This window comes from Pipra filicauda, unplaced genomic scaffold (genome assembly GCF_003945595.2).
Source record: "Pipra filicauda isolate LSUMZ 115617 unplaced genomic scaffold, ASM394559v2 scaffold12_size5214236_pilon, whole genome shotgun sequence".
NCBI classification, from domain to species: domain Eukaryota; kingdom Metazoa; phylum Chordata; class Aves; order Passeriformes; family Pipridae; genus Pipra; species Pipra filicauda.
This window is the reverse complement of record NW_024103763.1, coordinates 4,778,182-4,806,165: the sequence shown is the minus strand read 5'-3', so window position 1 is coordinate 4,806,165 and position 27,984 is coordinate 4,778,182. Positions and strand designations below refer to the sequence as shown.

Below are 27,984 nucleotides of genomic sequence, written 5' to 3'. Positions count from 1 at the left end.
CCTCTCAGATCCAGAGAAGATGCACTCCTTGTCCAGAGGGACTTACCATCAGGACATCAAAGATAACTGTGACAGATGAAACCATGTGAGGCAAATGATCAGTGGGTTCCATAGTTTTATTTTGCATTTAGCTTTCCTTTTCCCTGCATCTCCTAGCCTCAAGCTTCCCCTGCTCAGCTTTCTCCCTTTACTCCATTGCTTCCTTCCCATTCCTCCCCTTCTGCTCAGTGTTCCCAAGAGCCAGTGCTGAGTGAAGTGGATAGCCAAAGGTGCTCAATACAGACAAAATGCTGAAGGACTGTATGCTGGGAAGCAAACCAGTACCCTTCAGGATGTCCTTTAGGATGGTCCTTTAGCAGTTTTTACTCTATTTAAGCCTATTCCTGTTGGTGAGGAGTCTAATGGAATAATCCTAATAAGGAAATGAGTTTTCTAATATTGACCCTAAACATGACACTGAAAACAGGATGCTTAATGATCAAATACTGCCTTCAGTGATGTGGGTAGCTGTTTGGTAACTGCAAATATTGTATTTTCCTTCAACACACTTCCATTCTCTGTGTACAGTTACCCACATAAACAACTCCCCTTTTCTGAGGCCCAGTTCTTCTGAAAACAGGCAGAATGTTTTCACCAATGTAAATGGGAATGGGATCAGGGCACAGATAGCACTGTTTGTATGCACGACTGACTTCAAAGTAATCCACCCATGCAGTGTAGAGTCTGGCACTATTTGATGTCCTCTACTCCCAGCCAGATAGGAAACACAAGTCTGACTGGTCTCTGCTGACTTAGCACTGCCTACATATTGTCATCTGGGTCAGGTGCACCAAACCCAGGAGCTGGTGTTTCACATATTGAATCCCTACAAAAGCTACCCTGCAGTCACATGAGGGTTCATCTGACCCCATGTTGTCCATGCCTTGGAATTCTACTCTAGTTTTATTGTTAAAAAATGTAAGGAAGGTTTTTTCAAAGAGTTGTGAAAGACTGTCTACAAGGGCACATAGTGACAGGACAAGGGAGAAAACTGAGAGTAGGTTTAGATTAGATATTAGGAAAAAAATCTTTACTGTGAAGGTGATGAGGTACCGGAACAGGTTTCCAGAGAAGTTGTGATTGTCCCACCCCTGAAAGCATTCAAGGCTAGACTGGACAGAGCTCTGAGCAACCTGGTCTAGTGGGAGGTGTCCCTGTCCACAGCAGGGGGGTTGGAATTAGAGGATCTTTAAGGTCCCTTCCAACACAGGCCATTCTTTGATTCTGTGATTTAATGAGAGCTGGGCTGCTAAACACAGACTGCACCTTTGGAAAATCTGCTCTTTGTCACAACTTTTAATTTCTACAAATTTTAGAGTTTTGGAAGTTTTTATTTCCAGGTCATATATTCTGTGACTTTGTTAAGTGAAAAACACTTCTAGTACCAGATGTTTCTTAGCCTCAAAGCTACATATGTCCCACATGCTTTTTGACCTGGTCTTACAGAGGCTGTGAAAGCTCACTTTTTTGTTTCTCAATAAATGAAAACTTTCATGCACTGATCATTGTTCCATCCAAAGGCACACTACATATCAGCAAACAAAAGTAATTTTACAGAGAAACTTTAGCATATGGTTTGAAAGAAAACCCATCAAGAATTGACAATGATAGATGATCTCCCCAGCGACATTCAGGAATAATGCAGTTTCACATTTACATCAGGGACAAAAAGCAACGGACATATTTAAATAATCATTAAAAATTAAATGCCTGACACACGGCAGGTTTCAACCCTGTTCTGTCACACATCTTCTGGAAATCTTTTCTGGATATTATCTGAGGCCTTCTCATTTGCGTTGTTCATGAACAAAAGCTTTGTAATGGAGGTTCAAGTGTATGTATTATCAGCACAAGGTTCTCTCCAGGGAAATTAAGTGAAAGGATGTTTTTCTTGTCTTCATGTTTGACATTCAGGAGTAGTGACGAGATAAGGTAGGCACAGGAGTCTCTCAGAAAACGACCAGATAGCAATCGCAGCATTTCATAAGGATGTGAACCGTTCATCATCTGCTGGAAAGACACCATTAATGTGGCCTGCTTTTAAATCCAGCACTTCACAAGGCAGCCCATTTTCTAATGTTACTGTCACTTCAACTTTCTCTTCTAAATTTTCTCTCTCTGTTGACTCTTTATTCTTTCTAAAAACAAGAAAGAAAAAATCATCTTATTCTGTTGACCCGCATCACTCATCACGATTCCACAGACAGAAAACTGCATGTTTAGTCAGAAGTTTGTGGTAGCTAAAAGGCATAATCTTGTGTACATCTTTGCTGTTGTAAATACACCATGGAAGATGGGAGGCCCAGATTGGAAGCCCTGGTTTAGTGGTTTGACCTCAGGATTGGGAAAGAGAAAACCCAAAGTAAACATGTTGTAAGTATGTTTTAAATATTATTTCACCTTCTTATTCTGTAAAGTGACTGGAGGATGCAGAAGGAAAAGCTGGTGCAAAACAAAAATCAAAAAAATCCCTAAATTTGTTTTTATTTTACATCAGGAAGGAATGGACTAAACATCTAATCTGACCCTGTAATGTATGTCATAGATCTCACCTCATGATGTGTACAAATTAAAGTATACATTTTAGAAACAGATCAGCTTCAGACTAACTATAGTCTCCAAATGTGTAGGCTTGGGTGCCCTCACACTCCAGGATTATCTTCTCCAGAAGTTAGGCACTCTTAATGCTGCAAATCTTTTTTTTCTTCAAACTTCATTAACATCCACATTCCTACCCAATATTTTATACTTTTATTTTCTAGATCAAACAATTGCACAGCTTTCACTTTTTCAGGCTTCACTTCTCCCAGAAAACATATTAAAATAGTTGCTGAATAAAATTATCTAAATTAAAAAAAAATCTAAAACAGAAAATATAAAAATACAACCATAAGAAGATGTAATAGAGAAATATCAGTCAATATGTCACAACATTCCTTTAATTCCAGATTTATTTTGACCTTGAGAACCACTAGTTCATAGTTGAAAAACCTGATGTACTTTTCAGCCTGCGGCATCAGCGGTTTCAGAGGATAAGAAACTCAAAGGTCAGCTGCACTACTTCTTCCTATCCCACAGCATGTACTGTAACAATCTGACTCAGGACAATCATAAAAATCTGACTCAGTGTAACTGCTAATAACAGTGATATTATCAATAATAAAATTTTATTGGCCTTTGGAAGATTCTTGGTATTACAGACTTGCTAAAATAAACCTGGGGTGTAGTAGCGGAAACCTCTGACCTCTGGCTGCTGTATCTGCTCTTACACTGATAAAAGGAATGTTCTTGAATACAAAACTGTGGGGACAGAACATAAAAGTTCCTAAAAAGCAGGTTCAAAAGAAATGAGAGGAGTAGAAGATGTGTGGAACTCATTGCCAGAGGAATTAAGAGAAGTAGAAAATTTCTATGAATCCAAGAGGAGACTCAGCAAGAAGTTAAGGGAAGAGAAAACATTGCAGGTAACTCAATACATGAAGACCAAATCCAGCTCAGGAAGGCAGCTGCAAGTTAGATGCTGGAAAACTAATAGAGGGAAAGATTGTGTGCTTACTCTTTTTTCACTCTTCCCAAGGCAAATGTTTATGGCCTCTGCTGCAGATGGGATTTTGTGGGGGTAGGTGTAGACTTCAGGCTAGTTCAGGATAGACAGCAGAGGATGGTCCTGCCCTGGGCACGTGGCAATTCTATTACTGGAGAGGGAGGTGTCCTATCGCTGCAATGGCAGGAGAACAAACACAAGGCTGGGAGACAGAGTGTCTGATCCAGCCCACTGGAGAGACAAGGGCTACAGTCACGTGGAGCTCTTCAATCTGCAGGAAGCTGCACTTGCAATTTTACATGTTGGCAGTGATGCACAGTGAAGACCTAATTAAGTTCCAGAAATGACACATGAGTTTAACTCAATATCCTTTACAGGCCAACCATGCTTCCCTGCTACCCTGAGCATAAACAGCCTGAAGCACCTACTTTTGAGCTTATCTGAACTGAGGTATTTAACTGCTACTCTAAAGGCCTTTAAAGATAAAATGCCAGATTTATGAGAAGTCACTACCATCCTTGGGGCCAGCTGTCCAACACAGAGCACCAGGCAACAGAGTTCCCATTATGTAAGCTCTGGTTGAGTTTCCAAGAAAACTAATTACTGGACATGCTCAAGTCTTTGACAACCTGATCACTTACTTCAGTGTCTGAAAAAGAGATCAGCACTTCTGAAATTCTTTTCTCCCTGTTTGGCTCTTTTTCTCAGGAAACCAAATCACCCAGACCATCCTTTTTTACCACTCCAGTCTTTGCAGCAGTAGATGGAAGAAATACGTGCTCACCCTCTCTCTCATTCCACTGTCCCTGCTTGCAGATGTTATTGATGTGAAAGGAGGGTTAGAGTTCAGCCACAGACAAATCTGCTCTGAGGAAAGGTTATATATACAGGTAGAGTAGGGAAACAGAGGGAGAAGTGAAAAGAAGCGTAACAACTAAAAGGACAAGAGCATGAGACAGAGAGGGTGCCAAGTGACCTCAGGCAGGCAGCAACGAGCCTGGTGATATGCCATGTAATTTACACCACACTGAGGGGAAGTGCTCAAATTCTGCTGAGTTATTTTGAAAACACAGGGAGGAAACTTTGTCTTTCAGCATGATATGAAGCATAAATTATTATTTTAGCTAGAAAAATCATAGTTATTTAGCATAGTTTATTTATATCACACTTATTTGAAATGTTCAAAGAATCCCTTTAAGTCAGGCACTATAAGGACACACAGAGCCATGATATGACATGGAGGGCAGGTATAGGCTTCAGGTAGCAACATTATTCTCTGTTTTTTCAGAAGAGGTTTCCTATGTTCAAGGCATGAAATAACTCAGTCCATACAACGTGGTTGTGACAGGGCTAAAACTATCCATATACTCCAAGGCCCTGCCCAGACTCTTTCCCCAGCAGCATCTTTCATCTATTCTTTTTTGAATTTTGGGGCTTTTTGAAAATGGAAGGAGATTTTGGAAGTTCATGCAACTCCTGTGAATGCAATACATAACTGAAGGGATTCTGGCTACACTACTAAAGGTTGTCTATGAGAAGCGCTTAACCTTCACAATAAGTGTTGTTTTTCTGAGGTCTTTTAACGTTCTTCAAGGTAATAAGGAGGCAGAAAGCAAAAGTCTCTGCAACACACAACTTTTCGTATATTAATCCTTTGTTCTGATATATTTGAGGATGCAATCTATCATACAGTCAATGATTTTAACATTATCTAGTTGTCATCAGAAATTTACCTTTTCAGTTCTTCTGCTGTTCCTGTATGAATCTATTGTTGAAGACATAATTTTGTGTTAACCTAACCTCTGTGGCAGCCAAAAGCATGGCAGAAGTTGAACTTCTCAACTCAGCTGAGAAATTTCTATTCCTTATGCCCCACTCAGAGCCAACAGAGATGGCAGGATCAAAACTCCACCTACTCTGTGTTGCTCCAACATGCTCACACTAAAGAAGCATGAATAGCCTTCTCTTTTTCACCAGTGCCACCACAGGGCACAAACTGAGAGGAAAAGAGATTCTCTCTCTCCTACCCAGACAGCAAATACCTAAACTCATGGGGAGATCTGCCCATGAACCTGTGAAGGGCTGGGTGCTTCGGATTCATCGAGTCATGAATGGTAGGTGAGACCCACTGACTGTTCCGTTGAGCAGGCCCTCTTTGGCCATACATTAACCATTATTGTGTTCTCTACTGGGTCTTCTCAAGCTGCAGCAGCAAAAATTTTTTTAGGCCTGCCAACTTTTGGCACTAGTGCCCTGGAAGGAGCTCAGTCACTGCCAGCCCTCTCCCTCCTGGTAACTACGTGGATAGACTGTGAGAGGAGGCTCCCTGTGGCACAACAGACCTTTGGAAGAATCACATCAAATGTCTTTGTAAAGCTCATCTCTAGTTAGGTGGCCTCCAGGATCATATTCTGACACTCCCCATTTCCTCATTACATCCCAGCATTACTAAGGCATCTATACTTCACAGTTAAAAATTTTAACCCCTCTCCTCAGAAAAGGACTGTGTTGTCTTTACCTAGGAAGGGAAGGGGGCACAGCTACAATTTCTCTGAGGCTGCTCTGAAACACAAAACCAGCTCAGTTGACCTAACTAGCCAATATTCCATTAAAATAGAAGAAAGGCTAAGCCGCTTACTTCTTGTGTTTCTGAATCCCTGAAACAATGAGGAAAACAATCCCAGCCACAATGAGACAAAGAACAACACCAAATACAATAAGCCAGACAGGCGTAGAGGGTTCAACGGGAGGTGATAAGGTTGAGGTTATCTTCAGGAACTGCAGTGTTTTGTCACTCAGTAGAAAGGCACTGTTGATTCTGTTCCGGTTCATCCTTCATTTAAAAAAAAAAAAAAAAAAGACTATCACAACTCTTTATAAAGATATTGGATAAGTTAAAGACACAGAAGAAAATAAAAGAATTTTTCATTAATGTGCTGCAAGTCTGGCAGGACTGAATTTGGTCCAGCATGATGAGTTAAAGGCTGTGGATGTTGTCTACCTTTAGTGGGGGTTGGCCACTTCTACCAGGCAACTAGCAATAGGACAAGAGGACACAGCCTCAAGCTGTACCAAGGGAGGTTCAGGGTGAATAACAGGAAGAATTTCTTCACTGGAAGGGTGGTTAAGCACTGGAATGGGCTGCCCAGGGAGGTGGTGGAGTCACCGTCCCTGGAGGTGTTTAAAAAATGACCGGACATGGCACTTAGTTCCCTGGTCTAGTTGATAAGGTGGTGATCAGTCAAAGGTTGAACTTTATGATCTTGGAGGTCTTTTCCAACCTAACTGATTCTGTGATTCTATGATTTTATGATTCTGTGATGTTGGTAGGATTACACAGACCTTCACTTTAACATAGACCTCGTCAGTAATCCATAAACACCCACCCACTTCCAACATTTTGAACACCAGATTGTCATATGTATTAATCTGAAAAACTAGGGAATACAGATGATATCTGAAGTACAGAATTATTTCTGGTTTGGACCATGTGCTGAAGACATAGCAGGCTGCAATCGGTAAGGTTGTCTCCCTTGTCTTGCTCATGCAGCATTCAAGATTAGAATGGGAGTGGCAGATATACCCTGCAATGCTCAGGGGATTTACTTATAGAGCCCCTTGGTCTCTCAAACTGAACCATCCTGCATGTTATGGGCCAGTACATCTGCCCCTGCTGCTGTAGATTTTCTTAGATTCATGAGGGACAGGATGCAGCTTGGTCCAAAAGAATCCACTTCTATTATCAAGATGTCCTTCTTCTCTGCAGGATGCAGCTAAAGGGATTTGTATTTTGCACATTTTTCCCATTATGAGAAACTGTAAGTCTGAGAAATACACTTTTTCATGAGTAGTACAATTGCTACCCTGTAATGGGATATCTTCACGCCTTTTCACTACCTGTAATCATTTGCAGGTATTTCTGGATCTGAATCTAAGCAGCCTTAAGAGACTTCAGCAGTATCTTCCATTAGCTGTTTCGAAATATTAAAGATTTTTGAGAAAATGTGTTACACGTATTGGTCTTGAGAAATTCTTTTTGATTGCAGTTGTATGAATTAAGGCAGCTCTTTTTTGTATAAAATTAAATTTATTTACCATACAGAAAGTATTTCCTAAGAAAATATGTATGGGAAATACAGGTAAGATTTTTCAAAGTTCTTTTCCTGGAAATCATAATGTCTGGCTGTCCCTTAGACAGGAAGTTCTTAGCCTTAATGGAAAGCCAACATTCTTGGAGAGGACTGAAAGCCATGGCATGTTATAAGACTCATTGTACGGTAAGCTGTGTGTCATTTAGAAAAGATTTCCATCCTTACTGATATGAAAGGGTCATTGTGAACAGATGAAATAAGCATTGTTCACCCTCATCTAATGGCTGGAGATTCAGAATTATATACACATGCAGGCACCTACAAGTGCATTTCATGTTTGTGTATGCATATCTTGTGTATATTTATGTAAGATCTTGACTCTCATAAAGAGCTCTGAAATGGTTTACCATTCTCTTTATTCTTACTTTGTAGAGAATATCATACAAAAAAATTCTGGTTCATGGCTAGTGTTGTTACGAGTTACTATAGTATGAAGAATTAGAGTAAAGGTTTAGTGTGGAAGCCTGCAATCAGAAGCAATTGAACAAAAAGTATTTTAGTTTTATAGACCATTTTATTTCTTGTTTCTAAATTAGATAGGAATTAAAACTTTTCATAAATAGCATATTGTTTATCGAGTGACAGACAACAGTTAAAAAAACAAACAATAATAGCATCCAATTTCTGTGCCAAACAGGGCACATAAAAGACTTAAATAAATCAGCTTATGCTACTGAATGTATCAAAGAATAACAGAAATGCAAAACCCCTGCATTCCAGCACTCTTACAGAGAGCTTCAGTGAATAAATAATCTGCTTTCTCCACTAATGCTATGAAGCTATTGTTTGGTGTCTCTGTAGGAAATAGTTTAATCTGCTCATAAGCTTAAATTAATCTTTCCAAAAGAAGGCATACTCATTCATCAGGAATTAGGCATTACACCTCCACAGAGATAACATGAATTTTCAAGACAGTGCACAGAATGCCTTAAAACAAAGAGGTCCATTTTCCACCCCATGCTTGAGAAACGTACATGAGTTATGCTGCTTGTGGGACTCATCCCTATAAACCCCTTGTGAAGGTTTGGTGGACAACTGAAGTCAGACTACCTACTTTTTCTTTTCCCTCATCAGTTCCACATTCTTGCTTTTATTTGCTATAGAGTGTGATTTTTAGTAGAAATCAAACCGATTTGTACCACACAGTACTTTGTACAAGCAATGCTCAGCTATGATATTGACTGGCATTCCAGAACCAGCTGGTATGAAAAGAATGTGAGCATAAGATTGTTTAAGCCAGGCTGGGACACAGCCAGCTCTGCTAGGAGTTCACACGAGCTCTTCTCATGTGAAAGCTCAACTTCTAAATTAAATCAGTTGAACTGTTAGTGAGAAGCACTGAAAGGGAGCCTACAGTCATTAGTCCAGGTATAGATGTGCATGTAGCATGAAGTGAAAGTTAAATTACATTAATTCCACCCAGAAAGTGTGTAATTCCATCATCTGAGGGAGAAGGCTCCCTTGCTGGGAAGTGTAGCAGTTGGATGAGAGCACTGTATATGCCACACACCGAAGGGTAAATCACTGGTAGGGTTCTGAAAAGGGGCTAAATTTCTTCTGAGCCTCCAGCATTGACAGAGACTCTTTCCAAAGTTATAATCCCAAGGCTCACATGCTCTGCGTTCTGTGGGACTGTTAAAAATTATCTGATCTTACATTCATGAAAGAGTACTGACCCCTTGGTGTTTTAACTACTTGGATTAATTCATCCTTAAAGAGGAAGTGTGCTCATTCATACAAGGCCTAGAGAGAGAAAGCATCCTCAGTAAGCAAGGAAGAAAAGGTTGCAGAAGCAGTGATTGTACCTGATGGCTGCCTCTACCACACTTCCAGGAACAGTTGTCACATTTTTGGAAGAATCTGTGACCACAAACCAAAATGACACCCGATCTGTCACATTGCAGAGCAGCACATTGGAAATTCTGCAGGTATTAAAAAAAAAAAAATAAATCATTAAAGATGCATGAAAGGAATTATTGAAGTATTTTAGATTTTCTTAAAATATTGCTCTCATCTAAGTCCCCTTGGAAATCTCATTTTTAAAAAAGGTAACAGTTAATGCTCAAGAAAGAAATATCACTCACAGCATTTCCCATTTCCCAATATGACCAAAAAAATTAAGCTTATTAAGACCAAACGAGTCTTCAAATAAATTTTTGAATCTATTACAAACTTGTATGGTCTTGGACATACATTTAGCGTAATCAAATGGAAAAATACATATTTGAATATTAATCATCAGGGCTGTGACAAAGACCATATAATGAGGCAAATGCACTGGTGGACTAGAAATATTGGTTTTGACAGCAAATACCTGAGCAACCAGGCATTGGAAATTCCCTACATGATTGTCAAGTGAGTGCAGTTCTTCTACAAGATACATTTTGTTGGAAGGAAGATTAGTGGAATTGATGATGGGTTTTTCAACATCTTTGTTCACAGAGCCAGGCAGAGTGGAAGGAACAAGCTAAATTTAGTCATTCTACTGGCCTACGCCTTTTATCTTATGCTGCAAAAAATTACGCATGTTATATATTTTAGAGGAAGATTGCTCAGCTTTATGTGAAGTTATTAGTGGAAGGGCATAGGCACAGAGCTTCTCATGGCATACGACGTAAACGGTGTGCGAAAAGCCTTTTTTCAGATTCTTACAAACGGGGTTTCTGACGCTAACACTAGTAAGTGGCGGAACTACCAGAAAATCCTCCTGGAATGACATCACCCCGAGTATTTAAGCTCAGGAAGCGAAGGCTCAGACGCGCCGGGGTCACGGCCGTGCCTGAGGGCCGCCACTGACCCCGCCCGCCCCCGCGCCCTGCTGGGCAGCGCCACCTGCCGGCCGGCGGCGGGAACGGGGAGCGGGCGTGAGGGATGGATGTGGCTTGGGCTGGAGGGGATCTTGGAGGTCATCTAGTTCCAACCCCTCTGCGTGCACAGGGAAACCCTTCACTAAACCAGGATGCTCAAAGCCACATCCAGCCCGGCCGTGAACACTTCCAGGGACAAGGCATGCACGATTTCTCTTGGACTACATGATGCTGTATCTCACCATCCTCATTGTAAAAAATTTGTAATATCTAATCTAAATCTACCCCTTTACAGTTTATAACTGTTACCCCTTGTCCTGTCACTACAGACCTTAGTAAAAAGTCCCTCAATCTCTTTCTTGTAGGCTCCCTTCAGGTACTGGAAGGTGCTACAAAGTCACCCCAGGGCTTTCTCTTCTCCAGGCTGAACAAAATACTCTCAGCTTTTCCTCATAGGAGAGGTGCTCCATCCCACTAACCATCTTGTTGGCCCTACTCTGGACTCACTCAAACAGGTCGATGTCTCTCCTGTGTTCAGGACCCCACAGCTGGATGCAGTACTCAAGGTGGGGTGTCACCAGAGCAGAGCAGAGGTGCAAAATTCCCTCCCTCAACTTGCTGGTCGCACCTCTTTTGATGCAGCCCAGGATATGGTTGGCCTTCTGAGCTGCAAGTGCATATTCCAGAGAGATATGCAATAAAATGGAAAGCAGTGATTTTGCAGAGTTGAAATATTCACTTTTACCTCTCTGGAACTATATCAATTTGGCAAATACAAAGAATTTTTACGGATAAAACGGGAAAGCCATCCTCTGGAATTTGAAAAGATGTTCACGTGAGTTTGCTGGCAACAGTCAGAAGATAAAAGCAGATTTATTCTTCACAAAACAAAAGCAAAGCACAAAATATACAGGAGGGGAGGGGAAAAGCGCTTACTTTTGGCTGGTGGCTGGCAAACTTTTGTTGACTTCACAGAATATCTAAAACTGTATCTACAGAGGAAATTTACAATCAGGGGAATTTATAACAGTAGGACCCAAAACTTTATGCCATAGTTCCTAAAGCTGCAGTTACTGTGGCACAATCAAATACTGGGCCGGGTGGAAAATTTGAGGGTGTGTTGCCCTACAGACGTTCTTGAAATGGCATCAGTAAGGAAAGTTTGATCCCCAAAGAGAAAGATAAATTTGGTAGAGAAGGATTGGCAGAATGCCCTGTCTTTCTCACTCTCTTTCAGAGACTCTTCAGCCTGGGGTCTTTCCTCAGTGCCAAGGCTTTCAGAATGAGACAGGGCAGTCAGTCACCAGAGGGGTAGCATCTCTCTCTCTCTAGAACGAACAGCACTGAATCAATTGGGCAGCAGGGATTGCACTAGGATACGTAAATTTTGCTGCCTTTCTGCTCCCTGTTGTGTCTAAAATCCTTGCTCAATTACAAGCATCCAAAACTTGGCTTCACTGCCGCCACTTTTTCATCAGCGGAATCTGAATGCTGTAAATCCTTCCAGGCCCCAAAAAGAATAACACAGCTCACAAGAAATTCAAAGGAGATTGAGTAAACAGCAAAACAGACTGGTTCAACAAGCACCAATGTGGCAATGTCTGTGCAGCAGGTGCACCTTTTTTTTTCTCCTGCAGTATTTGCTTGCAGGTCTGATTCACAACACAGAGAAGCATTGCAACTGTGCAGTCACACCGTACAGATCTGAGAAACATGGCTTCTTCATGTACTAATTCACTGTATTTGTAAACATATATGTAGACATCTTTTTTTTTCCTTAGCAGTTGATAGACTTTTTACATGGAGATTACGGGAGACTGTTATCATCAAAATGACAAGATCCTGGTTTGGTCTTATGGCACCATGGCAAAAGTCCAAAATTGCATTTCCTTTAATATACGCAAGTGAACACCAGTGAGTAGAGTAGAGGAAATCCTGGCAGTTCCTTGCACTAAAACACCACCATTGTTCCTTATGGAGATTTAAAGGAATGTTTAGGGGTAAGAAAGAGCTACTAAAGAGCCAAAGGGAGCCAGGTGCCTACAGTGGCCATTAGCTCATGAAAGAACCACAGTCCTATGGCTTGAGTGCCTATCTCCAGCTCTCTCAAAAGCATCACAGCTCTTCCAACCCAGGGCTGTGCAGCTACTTCTGCAAACGAATGTTATTTTCTTCCCTTTCATGAGCAGCAGCCACAGGATCACCTTGATGTAACAGCTTTAACTCTAGCAGCTTATTTTGTTGTTATAAATGGTCACAATATTTTTAGTATCAAAAATAGATGGTTTCAGGAAGATGGATAATGGTGATGAATTTTTTGCTGGTCACTTTGGAAGAAAACTGCAGGCTTTTTTAATCTATAAATGAGAGGAAGATGTACCAAAAGTAGATTCTGTTACTTGAATGAAAGCAAATGCCATTACATTCTTTCTGCTCTAAAGATTAACTAGTCTCACACCCAAAAGAGATGCATATTATTTCAAATGAGTCACAGATTAGAGAAACACAGACTACAGACAATAATTTTTTAACACTGAGAGATCAAAGGTTGGCTGACGTAGTTCATGACTATATGTATTAAGAATCAATTGAAAGCCCATACGTAAAAGGAAATAAAGGGGGTTTAATTCTCCACTGAAAAAGAAGTATTTATTTGATCTGTATTAATAGTTTCTGAGTTATTTGATGGATCGTGTCTTTCTTCTGTTTCACGCAAACTTGAAAATTTGACAAGCCTTTCAAACATTAAACACTGCTCCATGATTTATTAGATTTCAGTTTAGAAATTAACTTTAGAGAACTCGTGGTGTAACATGCCATTCTGTCCATTCTGCATTGGGTCACTTAGTGGTTACACAAGGGCAACAACAGCATCAACTGCTGTTTGTGGCAACACATTCAAATGTTTGTCATCACCAGTTGGCTTTTATCCAGCTTCAGAAGCCTCACAAAATATCAAATACCTTTGAATATCAAAAACTATGGGACAGACTGCAACAATGGTTATCCTGATCCACCAGACAAATTATTTTGGGGCCTGATCCAGCTTGCTGAAGTTAATGGCAGTTGGTCTCATATGGGATATAGTCGTGGCTGTGAGTTACTTGAGGGCTGTGGGTGTGTTAGAAATTAAGGGGATATTAAAGAGGAAGTTTGTCACATCCTGGCTATGTGCATAATGTATATCCTGGCAGAACCAGTATTTAGTTATGTAAAATAATGGTGAATTTTTCAAAATCTTCAATTAAACAGATGCAAAATTTGGGTAAGTTTAAATGCTACCAGAATGTAGTCACAGGCAATTTGTTCTTTTATGACAGAATAATTGGTCACTGGTCTTTTACGGCTCCTGAAGAAAATATGTTGGCATTTGCCTGCAAAAGCTCCTGCAGTGAAATGCAATTTATTTGCCAGTAGTGTAATGTAATTTATTTGCCACAAGCTCCTGCTTCTGCCTCCCTCTTCACCACACTGCAAGCCCCTGCCGCTATCCTCACCAGCTATGCCAGAGTGCCATTCCTGTGCACAGCATGCTGCTGTATCCTGAGTGCCCCCACACCTCCATGCCCACTGCAGAGGGGATGGAGAGGGACTGCACTCCTGCCGTCCAGCTGTCAGCCACACGGGCGGGGAAAGGGGGGTGTTATTTCCAGCACATCTAACAGGATGGAGGCTTTCACAGCCTTCCTGCTCCCATGTAACAGGCGGATTATTTGAGGTGTATTGGGAGATTCATCTGGCCTCTCTGTCCCTGAACGGGGGCTCTGAGGTCCCTTGGGATTTGGGAAAGATCTGTGAATAGGATACTCCTCAATCTGTTGCCTAGATTGTACCAGATCTCAGAGCTGCACAAATGCCCTTCAGTTGACATGCTGTCTACACTGCTGACTGTAAAGGCATCTCTAAGTCCTAGATGAGTTATCAGTTATACCTCCAAGGTACACCTCAACAAGTTATACCCCATGAGGAAGTCAATGCCATCTTAAAAAGAGCTAAAGATGCCCAAAGCTGGCTTCTTCTGAACTGAAGACTTACTGACTTCTTTTCCAAACAACTTAGTAGCAGGAAATTATTTATGTGTGCAAGACCACCTCCAAACTGGAGTAACACTGACTCATCATATTTGTCCATAGGAAAAACTGTCTGGGTGGAAAATTGAATTAAGTGAGTATTCTATGATTTTCCAGAGTGGGTACAGATAACTGCCATTAAAAATTTAACTCCTTTCATACCGGCTTGATTTTTTCCCATTCCTGCACCAACCCTTCTAGTATTATTTGAGTCTGCAGAAAACCACGGTGCTTGAAGAAGAATAAGATCACTGGCTTCTGACACAGGTTTTTTGCTTTGTGAAAGTACCATGACTTTGAAAGAAGAGAATAATTTAAAAAAAGGACCCAGGACTAAAGTAAGTATACAAAAGCAAATCTTTATGGATCAGATGCTGGATGAAAATGCTGCTAATTTGAAAACCTGAGAAAAAGCCCTACAGAACAATTTGTAATTAGCTTGTATCTTGAACTAATTTTTTAAAGTGTTAATTTAATTGGTTTAGTAGCACACTTGGCTGTTTTTGTTAAGCTTGGTGGAATGGCTCTCTTGCTCAAAGGAGACCACTTCTGAGGAATTAAAATGAAACAGCAAGGAATCAAATATTCCTGTTACATGGAGGGGGAGATCCCCTTCCATTTAACAGAAGTGCAGCAGCCACAATAATCATCATGTGACTAAAGTTAACTAATATCTTTGCAAATGTGCAGCATCTTTCATCTGATGCAATGACAGCCTGAAGGAGTTTTATTTTTAAGTAAATTGAGAACCTTATCCTCATTAGCCTACCAGAACCCCAAGTCTTTTGTTTCAGACTGAAAAACGATGAAAAACACTAATGGAAATGCACTTACAAGGTCTTTCATTTAAGAAAGATAAGAACACACTGAAAATACACCTAGCTAAATGGTCCGTCTAATCTGGTATCTAATTTCATAGAGTAGCAAGGATCAGAAGCCTGAGAAGAATATTCAATACTTCAGGGTAGATTTAATCCCAAAATCAATTAAAGGCTGATTTATATCTGAACTGCAACATCTGAAACTTCTTGATGCCAGGTAACTCAACCGCTGTGATCCTGGGGATAGAAACACCCGGCAGAGCACAGCACTGGCAGAGCTGTCCACCTTCTGGGTCTCTGAGTCAGCTCATCTTCAGCATCCTACTGAAGCTGAGCTCTAAGATAGTGTGCACCAAAGCTGCTTAGTCAAAGATCTGCACTGTCTCTCTTCACCTTCCAACATGTCCCTTCGCCTCCTCTAAGTACGGTCTCCAGAAGGTGTCAAATTTTACTGCCGGGTTCTTCTTAAAGTGAATAGGCACCATCCCACTGAGATCCACAGCTGTGTCATTTCACATCAACTGGGATACTGGTTCAAAGATTGAACATTGCTTAAGACAGAGAAAGTGTGATGTTTAGCATATATCGGGGTGTCAAAGAAATATACTGCAACAGTCTGCTTTTAGAATCTCTGTAATGATTTCTACAGTTCAGCACAGCAGAGAACAGTCACTACATGCAGCATTGTTCATATGCAAAAGGCAAATCTGAATAGATGCTTACTGAGTTGTGCTCTTGCTGGAATATCTTCTCATTGCAAAAGCCACCATTGCTTTGAAGAGGTACTCTTCATTAGCATCCCAGGCATACTGTAAAGCAAAATGGAAAATAATTAGTTTCAGCACCAGTGCTGGCAGTACAGAGAGGCAAAAGAGTCATTGAACTTGAAATGCTGTATCGATCAAGAAAGTTAATAAATTCTCTGGTTGTGCTAAGAAAATAAATGTCCATTATTTAGTATGCACAAAGGACTTTTTCTAGCAGAAAAAAAAAGCACAACATAAACTGTAATATAAATAATATAAACTGTAAAGAATGTTTCCAAAAACTGAATTAATCAAATGTTTCTGAAAGCTGACCAAACCAGAGATGTAAAGTTTCTTGTACCAAAGACTAGGTATATTACTAGAATTCTCCCCACACAGCTGCACCCATGGCCTAGCCTCTTTTGCTGGATAAACTTTGTTAAAGTAGAAGGCTTAAAACCACTCTCAAGGACTATTTGGCTCTGCCTAAGAATAAGTTAAAAAAACCCTAGTGTTGAAGGTAGTCTCTGGGAGTTGGACATCAGGACACCAGGATTTACAATGAGATTGCTGCACGCGGTCCTTGTAACAAGACGACTCAAGTACATTACAAATTGCTACATTGTATATGAGACAAAAGAAAGAAAATAGCATCCTTACTACTTCAATAGGTAAAATACAGGCTCCAAAAACTGGCCTCTGTTGTCTTGATGAAAAATCACGCTTCCGTAATTTAAGTTTTTTGAGACAGCTTCACTGGGTTCCCCTGGGCTTTCACTCACATATGCAATTCTAATGACCTGTAAGAACTGCATCTATTACATTTTTATAACAGGAGCCATGACGGAGGGATACTGATTGAATTCCCCCTTTCACCTTTCAGCAGATTACAAAGATTATTAGTTCCTTGGAATTATATTAATGGAGGCTAGAAACAGCTTTCTTCAGTCAATCAGAACACAAATCTAATCTTTAATTTTCAGCATTAAAAAGTCTGATCTGTAATCGTCCAAACCAAAACCAAATGGTGTGGATACTTAACTCTGTTGACATCATGAACCTACTTTTTTTATGGTCCTTTATTACATTTTCAAAAAACAACAGTGTACTTCAAAAAGCAGTAAACAGCATTGCCAAATCTTAATTCTGGTTTTTAAATTCTGATTTTGGATGCATGGAGCTGCAATCTCTCCACAGAAAAAAAGGGAATCCAACTTTCAGGTATCAGCAGCCCTCATTTTACACTGTCAAACTGTGGACTGGGAACCTAGGCAGGGCCATCATTTAAATGGCAGAAAGTCATACTGATCAGGTTTATCATCCTTAGACAAAGGAAGAGTTGTGAAATGGGCTCTCTGAGATGTGGTAAGACAGGGACAACAAAGCTGAGGCAAGAGACAGCTTGAGCAGCACTAAAATCCAGCTGCAGTGCTGAGAACCTGGGTTCTGACTCACCCCTCTGGTCTTGTGAATGGAGCTGTGATCATACTGTGATAATGCATGCCAGCCTGGGAAATTCAACTGAAAAAAAACCCAGAAACTCTTTGGAAAAAAATTATAAAAGCCTGTACTTTGATCCCACTGCTCTGAAGAAAACGTGACAGTAATGAGAGCAACTATTACTAAAAGAAAAAGAGATCATTTAATAGAGGAATTAATACAGATGGGAGCCATAAAACTATTTATCATCATTTTAAAGACATCTGTATTTAAACCATGAAGCACAATTTGCAGCACTAAAAGGGAAGATCTTTTTTTCTGCATGTGGCACTATTGACTGAATCCCTACATGCCATCTGCAGTCTTTGAGAACAAGTCCAAAAGGACAAAAACAAATCATTTGTTACCCAGTGGATTAAAACAGCTGTAGAGATAATTTAATCAGTTGTCTTGAAAATGGATAATGATGAAGCACACTTCATTTCATGCTTACATGGACACAAATGCAATGCAGCACTACCAAGTACATGTACTTGATATGTTTATGTTTAGTGCAACGCATATATACATGCACAATTTGTCACAATCTAGTATTCCGTTTTCATGAATAATGTGTTTGCCTAGGACTTCTTGAAGTCAGAGTAACAAACAGGGTATCAGAACAAGGAAAATAATTTGCAGTGAGGAATTCAACCCCTAGTTGAAAGAGTAAGCACTTGGAAAAAAGACAGAATAAACAGAAAGCTGCAAGAAATGGGGGGAGGAGACTGGCAGAGAAAGCTCAGAAGAAATCGGGGGTCTGCTTGAGTGAGGAGAAGATGCTGCAGACAACCTTCTGGGCAGAGGGGCAAGAAGCTCCAGGTAAATGGAAATTAGACAGGAAGTAAAGGAGATGGAGATGGCTGTGGGCTCCATATGAACAAGAACTTCTATACATGACTGCATGAAGGAATATGCACAGAGGAGGTAAAATAATGAAGAGGAAAAGTAAGGCAAGAGCACCTCAAGCTAACAAACTGCATGAACTCAGGATAAGTGGGCATGAATTGCCAGAAACAAGTTTCTAATCAGTAGCTTTCTCCAGTCAGAGAGGTGCAAAGAAATCTAGAATTATTTGTGTTGGAAGGGACCCCAAAGATCATCTAGTTCCAATTCCCCTGCCATGGCCAGGGACACCTTCCACTACACCTGATTCGTTCTAATAAGGGGCTTTATATCCTCCAAGTGCAAAGCCTGGACTGCAGCTGATGACTGAGGATGTTCCTATGCAGTGCAGCTACTGCTGCACACTTTCTGCTGATATAAGGAAATATTAAATATCGCTTGCAACCACACGCTATAAACATAACTGTTATCAATGAAACATTACATGATGGTACCAGAACTATTAATGTTTACCATCTTCATTGCTCTACGAAGGAACCAACGCAAAGACCTTGGCTCAGTTGCACTTGCCATCCTTTATACGTTAAGAAGGAGCAGAATTAGACATAGCTGACTGTGAAAGCCAGTCTTGAATGTCTGTTACTGAAAGAGGAAGATGATGAGGTAATGGGTGAAAGACAATGAGTGTAGATTGTTGATGGGGTGAAATGCTATAGTAGTGCTTTGAGGAAGACAAAATTTGAGTAGAATGAGATTATAAGATTGCTCTGAGCAACCTGATCTGACTTCAGTGCTGACCTGGCTTTGAGCAACAGAGGACTAGGGACCCTTTAAGATCCCTTCCCTCCTGAATGGTTCTGTGTTTTAACTAGACAGCCATTCAGACTGCAGTGTGGCTACGGACATATGGACACACGAACACACTTCTAGGTCCCATCTGGTAGCAAGACACAAGGTGTATGTCAGCCTTTCTCCTCTTCATCCCCTACGCTAGAAACAGCCTGAATACATGAGCCAAGAGGGAAGTGCACCTTCTACTTCACCTGGCTGTGGTCCCCGAGGTGCCAGCTCTTCAACTCTTACAGTTAAAATGAGTGGTGACACTAAGGTACACAGACTTCTCAGTACACATCACTTCTTCTCACTCCCTAGTTACATCTGTCCCTTTTGACTTAATTCTCCACCCCTCTGCTGACTCCATGAGTAGGAAGCAACTAGTCACTAGTGGCTAATCCAGAAGCCACTCATAAAGTTAAAACCATCCTCAGAGAGACTCATAAATCACTTTCCATTTAGGCCTAGAGGCACCATGTTTCCTCTCACCGATCAGCAAACAATGCTCTGTCAAGTACACCCATCATTTGCAAATAGAATTATAATAACTGAACACTTACTGCATTTGAGCTGCTCTTTCCAGCTCCATTGTGATAAGACCTAAATAAATACACTAAATGGAACTCCCTGCCTCAAAGTACAGCCTACCTTGTGAACAAGTTAAAAAATTGTGTCCCGTTTTCATCAGCCTCACACAAAGCGGATGGAGTGCACTAAACCATGTGAAAAGCTGCACTAACTGATTTCCTATGCCTCTGAATGTACATTGGAGCTATCCTGCCAGTCCTGGAGCAAAATTCCCACAGTATCAGGGCTTTCTGTTATTGTGCAGCTTGAAGTAACTTGGAAATGAACGAAGCTGGGCACGTCCTACTGTGACAGTATTACACTTTTCTTTGTTAAAATAAATAAATAACATTAAAAAAAGTAAGGCGGCCCAAATTCCAAAATGAATTTCAGTTTCATAGTAGTTTCAGTTTTCACTTTCAGTCATTCGCAGAGAAGTTTGCAACAGCTGTGAAAAGGAACTGCTACTACCTGTGCACTTAATAAACTGTTCATTATGTGTGGGTGATCTTGTATGGCATCATACGACTTTCAACTAATTGGTGTTCTAAAATGCTGTTCTTGATTGTCCCATTCTTAGCACTTTCACACACTTTGTGAAACTCTGTTATATGAAATAAATGACTCTCCACAAAAAAAATAGACTCCTCAGTTATTGCTTTTTTTCTTGCAATATAAAGGGCCTTTAAAGGTAATGATTTGTTTCATACCCTTTTTGAAAAAAAATTTTAAAAATGACAAATGATCAAACAAACTCCCCTTATTTTACTGGAGCTAGAGAAGTAAAAAGCACTAAAAAAGGGCATTACTGGGAACTGCAATTTTCATTCTTTGCTACTATGTTGAACCAAGATTAAAATATTAGCAGTTATCTTTAAAAGGAGCTTCAATAATTTTTTGACATATTTTCAGCCATAGTATTATACTATTTTTAATAATTTTTTAAACAAACCAGTCTTGTGTTACTGTTTAATTGAACTCTCTCCAACTAAGAGAACTGATTTCAATACAAATTTCCAGACATTTAATTTAGCAGGTATCTTGAATAAATCTTTGCTATTTGTCTGGTTTATAAAGTTATCAGTGAAACTTAGGTCCCTGCTAATGTTACTTTAAATTACCTGATACTTAAGGGTAATTTTAGAACAGCTTCTATAGTCATAGGGAGTTTCTCATATCACCAATCTCTTATAACATGTAACCTACTGCTTTTTGTTTCCCAGGGCTTATAACATAATCAGACACCACACTTCCAGTGGAGATGACTGTCCAAGACATTTCATATCTAATTTTATGCTGAGCCTGTTAACATGCTGCAGATTTGTCCTAAGTATTCAAAACTACCAGCAAAGTACTGGTATCTGACATATTAAACAGTGCCTTAGATCAGGAAGGATCATTCTGTTAACTAATGTCTCAATCACTTACATATACCTCCTAGTATTCACACCAGTACTTCTGCATTAAGCCCAAAGATCTGAATTAAGCCAAAGCAGTTCAGTCCTCATGAGACAAGCCTGTGCACCACAGGCAGGGAAGAAAGGCCACTATCCAAAGCCCTCCATTAGTAGGGAATTGATGAGACATGCTTGAATGATCTCTACAGTTAATGCTTGTCTGAGAGCCTGATATAAAGTCCCATTTCATAAAGACCTAAAAGTCTTTTCCTGCTTCTCTTCCCAGACATGCTTGACTTTACAAGTAGCATTCTCGAGCAGAAGTGCTTTTCCCAAAATACAGACTTACACTTATGCAGCACCTCTCATGCATAAAGTGTAACATTCCTACTGCTTTTCCAGAGGAAAAAAAAATCTTTGACACAAAATTATCTTTATGAACAGGTGAGCTTTATACTTCTCTTAAAGGATGACATTTTAAGGAATGGGCTAGTCAAATGTCAAGAAATGGATCCCTGGATCATGATTTCAGCAAGCTATTACAATTAACACTGTAAAACAATTTGTTTGTGTTGCCTCCAGAAATTTTACAGTATATATTATTTCTATTTTGGCAGATATTCAGTTAGGAAGAATATGTGAAGATGCTTTACTTACTGCATTGTCCCCCAAAGCTGTTTTGATGCTAATCCGTACTTTGAAAGCATTCTGTGCATCTGACACAAAGGGAAAAAAGCAAACATATATTGATAGTCAGCAAAAATAGGATTTTAAATAATTTACTTCCCTAATTATTTCATGAATGGCAGCTTCTAAATGTGTCTTAACAGATCACCTGTATAAGAGAACAGAAGTTACTAGCACGAAAAAAGCCCTACAGAGATTTACCATGACCTCTTTAAGTGAGATCAACTTCCATACTTAATTTGCAAACTCCTAAAAGAAGTGAATGCTCAGCATTTCAATCCTCAAATTGAAGACTAGAGTTAAAATAAAAATCTGAGAAGCTGGCAGCTTTGTAGTCATAAAGTGATACCTACTTTACTTGGGGAACAACGGGAATCAGCTCCAAATCTTACCTGGTTTGCAGAGCTCAGCATGAGCAATAGCAACTACAGAGAGTATAAGCAGCAAAGCCCGTAACATTCCGTCAGCATGGAAAGGTTGAGGCAAAAAGAAGTCGAGTCTCCCCTGTAAAGCACTCTTAAACTTTCTGCGACCCAGGATTAAAGCATCAGGAACACAAGTGAGCAACTAAGTAAAAGGTTTAATAATTAACCCCCGTTATCTTAGCTAAAAACAGGCACTAGAAACAACTGTCTTCTCCTAGTTATTTACTACGTTTCTCTGTAACAAAAAAAAAAAAAAAAAGACATAAGTTTTTAAATTTCCTTCTTTCTTTTTAGAAAAATACAGAATGTCACAGGGTGCTCCAGGCCAACCTTTTTTTTCCCACAGCTGCAATGTCAGACAGACACACAAGATGTCTGTGGGATGTCACACCAGAGGAGCCAGCAACTGTGACCCACAGCAGCTGAATCGGAAAGTTGCCTGCCACCAGATCCCAAAGGAAGCTGCCACCGGTCTTTCATGGGAAACTGTCTGGCCCCACAGAGGGTCCTTGAGGATAAAGGAAGACTGGGCACCCTTTTCACTCCTCCAAAAGAAAGGCGTGATGAATGCAGAACCCCCAGACCCAAAAGCAGGGCTCTGGATTTGCTCCTCACTTGCCTTTGAACTCACAGCACTTCTGAAGGGTCACTCTGGTGGGCACACATTCCCACCCTGGTCCCACTCCTGCCTCCTGGCTCAGGAGCTGGTCTGAGCCAAGCAAAGCAAATACCTTGTTCCACTCAAAAACACCCCGCATCTGAGGCATAGCTTTGCATGAAAAGAACTGTTATACATATGGAGAAATACGTCACAGGCTTGTTACAGTAGGAACGAGAATAAGAAAAGGTGCAATAAAAGGACATGAGAAACATGTTGAATAGGGACATGTTCTTGTTTTGTAGACATGATATGCTGTGTATACATATAAACACACGCATGGAAATATTTTAATTATGCACTCCACACTATTAATCAAATATTTACCAAGACAAATAAACAAATGTGGAGGAGAAACAATGCAGAAACTGAAATGCATTGCAGGTACTTGAACAGTCTTTGCAATCTAGGCAGCCAGACAGGATTATTTTATTCCACTCTGCTGCTGTACTCCCCCTGCAGCCATTTGATTAATGATTAGTTCCTAAATCGAAGATTGCTTCAGAATTACTTTCAGTTGGTTCTTTAGCACTTAGAAGTGTGTCTGGAGACTGCAAGCCCAAAGACCTCCACACGAATGACAAACAGTGAGAAAATTTGACTTTACTGTTGGACTGAATTTATGGAAAACAATAACCAGTATTTACTACGTTAGAATAGCTGGACTTTCAGGTAACAGAGAACGTAACTGTTTCAGTAATTTAATCTTATTTTTAGAAGCCACTGTTAAAGGACTTGATATCCCATCTTTAAAAGTCATTACACCAAGCTGATTCCCAGGCACCTCTTCGGTCTCACTAGGCAACCAGTTCTGAGTACAAAACTATTGGATATATTATCTACTTAGATGTTCAGTCTATGCCTATGAAAACAAAAAAGTGATGCATTAATTTCTAATGACACCTTAAATTAACATGTTGTATGTACACACATCAAAAGGAGAGCACTGAAAAATGTACAGATGTATGAAAGACTATCCTGTAACATTTGTAACTTAAAAAAACTTAAAAGAATGTGAATGCAATCAGTTTCATGGTAAATTCATTTGCATTGCTTCAATAACGAGCATGAAAACTTTTTTCTACCTTTGGGGAAAACACTGAAGAACTTGGGAAGAGAGGAGAAATGCCAAGTACTCTTTCCCTGCTGCTAGAAGGCAAATGGAACTAAGTGTCAATACAGAACATCACCTCTTTTCCCCCCTGTAAAACACCATAAATCAGTTCTTTCCCTCAGAATCACATGGAGCCGGTGTCAAAGTACATCAAAGGCACACAACGCCCAGCAGGAACAACTCAGAGGACATGACTGGATTCCCTGATCAGGGCTGCTGACTTCCAGCCCGGATGGCTGATTTTCCCCAATTTATCTTGCTGGCAAGAAGCAAGACAAATGATTTTTTCCAGCAGAGAGGGGAGGAGGCCAGGGGAAGCAGCAGTGTGATAAACACCCTAGCTCAGAGCTCACAGGGTGCACATCGTGCAGCTGATATATATGTGCACAGCAACTTGGATGTGTGCCAAATGCATCCAGCTGAAGGGCCCTGTGCTTATCCAGCTGTATATGCACAGAGCACTGCACATAAGCAACTGATTGCTGCACATCTGTAAATTGTTTTTGAAAGCCAGCATGTTTTTTAAACAAGACAGGTGGACATGCAAGGTGTTAGTAAGAAAATAACTTTTCTTCAAGTGGAAATGGTATTTTTAAGTACTGTCTTAAAAAGCACTGTAACTTTTCAGGCTACAAATGGAGTATATCTGCATAATCTAAAAAGACAGACAGTTTGTATCTCTGTAATAAATGTACCTGCATGGATAACCTTCTGCCCAACCTCTCTGCTCCCATTTTGGCCAGATATGGAGCACTGTTAAAGCACGTTTGCATTTGTTTGCCACTGATTAATCAATCAGGCATCAGTTTGCTTGAACAAATAATCTACATGCACATATGCGCTGTATGTTTTCAACTCTCTACTTTGTGAGGTTCTAGATTTTTAAGTAGTTCCTCTTTTATAGTACCTTTGTTTCTCCTAACTACTGTTGAGCTACAGGTCATAGCCATGAAGAATTTCATACACAATTTGCATTCCAGAAACATCACTGAACTAGTGCAAAGAATTATTTCCCTTGTTGTGCTAAATGTATTTGTCCACCTGGTTGAAAATAAGAGTATCTCTATAATTTTCTTCAGCACTTGTGGCCTCCAGAAGTTCATCTATTATCTGTACGTATATATTTAGTAGCATATATACCTAACTACCAAACAAATCAGGAGAGGACTGAAATTTCAAGAAACATGTGACTCAGTAAAGCAAACAAACAGACCCCTTCCATCTTCTCCATGTGATTAGCAAAGTACTTTTTCTGCTCCTTTCAATGTCTTTGAAATGGAAAATCTCAGGCAAGTAAAATATTGATAGCTATCCTATAAGTTAATTAACAGCTATGGCCAAACTTAACCTCAGTTTTCAAATTTGACAAATTAACAGTTTTAAACTCTGAGGAAGTTAATCTTTAGTCTTAAATAGTTGCGTTCAACTCTTATGAGGCAGGAGTCAATGTGTGTCACTCATGGAAATGTACCTGGAGAACTGCAGACTCAGTTGTGCAGAGCACTGTGCAGTTCCCCAGGGGCAATGGAAATGACAAACACTGTATATCTTCTGCAGGCTGCAGAAACTGATGAGATTGGGATCTAAGCAAATCTCAGTATCATCTGATAGACCAGGCTGGCTGATAAAGGTCCAGCCTGTCTCATTAAATGTGAGTTTTCCCAGAAGGTTTTAGGGGAACAGGGTGTTGAAGGAGGACTGCCACCACTGTAATCACTGTAACAGTGCAAAAGTGACTTAAGTTGTCACAGAGTTTTTATCAGTGCTCACAGAAGCAGACAACATGAGAGAAATTGTTAACCCCTTGAGACAGTCGTGCTGGCATTAGCAGCGGGGGGGGGGGGGGGGGGGGGGAAGGACGTGCTCTCCAGCATTCACATGTATCGCCTTGGAAAGGGCACTTGGCAGTGGAAAGCACTCAGAACAGCCTACAGTGGGGCTGGTATTGAGAGTGAGCAAACAGAGGGGGTGGGGAAGGGTGGTGCTGCCACTTCACTATTGTGTTTGTAGTACAACCTACAGCTCTGAAGTGTCAATGAAAACTGTCGCATCCCAAACCCACACTTCCTGGATGTTTCCTAGTTAACATGTATTTTCTGAGTCAGACAAATCCATACTAATGATTGACTGCCATATCCCACATGTTCTCTTATGTTCATTTTCTTCAGCTAGAAAAAAAAAAGAGATGTACAATTCCATGAGGAAAGTACCACTCTTCTCCTGAAGCATACAGCAAATATTATGTAAGGCGAGGACAACTTTTACATAATCTATATGCTTATAAAATGTATCTTTCCTTTTTCCATACAGGGCTTGGGCAAACAAGAGTGAACACTTCTTATCTGCTTATGTCAGTCCACAATGATGGAAATACACGAAATGGAAACCAGAAGAAGCACATGGAAAGGAAGTGCAAATGTGTGCCAGATGGAGTCTCTGCACTCTCGCTCAGATCTGCTCTACTACACATGTAGAGTTCGGTGCACACATCTTGAAAGACATACAGAGATTTATAATGCAACGTGGTAAGTAACTTCAAGTTGTAAGATAAAAGTTTCTCTGCTCTGGGCTATTCCATGAAGTATAATCTGCACATCCAGTACCGACCTTGTCATGATGAGGTTCACATGACACTGTACCATGCAAGCGTACTTTTGTCTAGGAAATACAGAAGAATAAGTTCCACAAACTTCTTGAAGGTGTCCACCAAAATAAACTATGCTTGTAAAGGACTGTGGTCTGTAATTCCAGTGCAAGGACTAACAGCTACGGACAGGAATGCTACATTACTTTGGATATGTGAATGGTTCTTGCCTGGAATGGTCATATGTTTTTCTTTCTTACACTGTATCAATTAAATTGTATGAAAGTCTGTGCCTGGACTTGAATATAAAGCTGCTGTATGTGTATAAATTAATAATAAACAAAATGGAAACAAATGTAATTATACTGCATTCCTATTTTGAAGAGGATGATAGTTTTTTTCAGAATCATTATGGATATTTGTAATAGCTGTTTTGTGTTTTGTTAAAAAGAGATCCTATTTTTCCCTATTGAAATATATAAGCTCAGATGGTGCCTTCCCCAAGTACATTGGGAAAATGCCATGATGAAATGTAGCACACCAATCAAAGGAATGATTGAATTTCTCAATTTTGACTCATACATAGTTTAAGGGAAGGTTAATATTATGGCACTTACTCTGTTGAAAGGAGGATGAAAAGTTATAGTTGCAATTTCCTAATGAAATAAGATTATGGAAAATATCTGGTTGCTTTTGTCAAAATTTCCATGGGTGTCAATGGTTCAACAGTTGTAAAATGCACAATACTGCCATCTTCTGTATCCAAGAAGCAGCAAATTGTATGTTATTTTACATGTATGTTCTGCATAAGAAACAGTAAAAGTAATAGTGGTAACTCAACATTTTAAGACAGTCTGGGATCTGACACGTGGTTAAGTAATAGCAGAGAGGTCACAGGCTGAATATTCATTGGTCAGATAGCAAATGTAACTGCTGACTATAGCAGTCACATGCTTGCTTTGAATAACTTCACCGAGCTTCAGAATAAGTAAGAGTATGCTCATTATGCTGTTAATGAACAGCACAGTCAATTAGTCAGATTTTGACAAAGCCTGCTGTGGTGTGCTTCACCACCAGCAGCTCAGACTGTTTATGCAATATACTACCCCCAGGATATAGGAAAGAAGATCCTACACTGTGGTTTAGGACAATAATTTAGACATTAATCAACAATGTACATTATTAATAGCTATGCAAAACATGCCCAAATAAAAC

The 27,984-nt window shown here is 40.1% G+C and overlaps 1 protein-coding gene across 2 annotated transcripts in view; it reads right to left on the bottom strand.

Annotated features, from left to right (window-relative positions):
• Positions 1–1,320: 1,320 nt before the first annotated feature.
• Positions 1,321–27,984, bottom strand: part of CLTRN (collectrin, amino acid transport regulator) — a 28,507-nt gene continuing 1,843 nt past the window's right edge. Inside the window, exons 1-6 of one of the 2 annotated variants that reach the window (XM_027738176.2) lie at positions 22,381–22,699; positions 21,959–22,017; positions 16,156–16,241; positions 9,540–9,656; positions 6,222–6,416; positions 1,321–2,177 (exon numbers count right to left, since the gene is read on the bottom strand). In XM_027738176.2, the coding sequence (XP_027593977.1) occupies positions 2,021–2,177; positions 6,222–6,416; positions 9,540–9,656; positions 16,156–16,241; positions 21,959–22,017; positions 22,381–22,447 (681 nt within the window). In that variant the 5' untranslated portion in view covers positions 22,448–22,699 and the 3' untranslated portion in view covers positions 1,321–2,020. Of the gene's footprint in view, positions 2,178–6,221; positions 6,417–9,539; positions 9,657–16,155; positions 16,242–21,958; positions 22,018–22,380; positions 22,700–27,984 lie in introns of those variants that run through there. The other variant, XM_039378137.1, reaches the window with a different exon arrangement.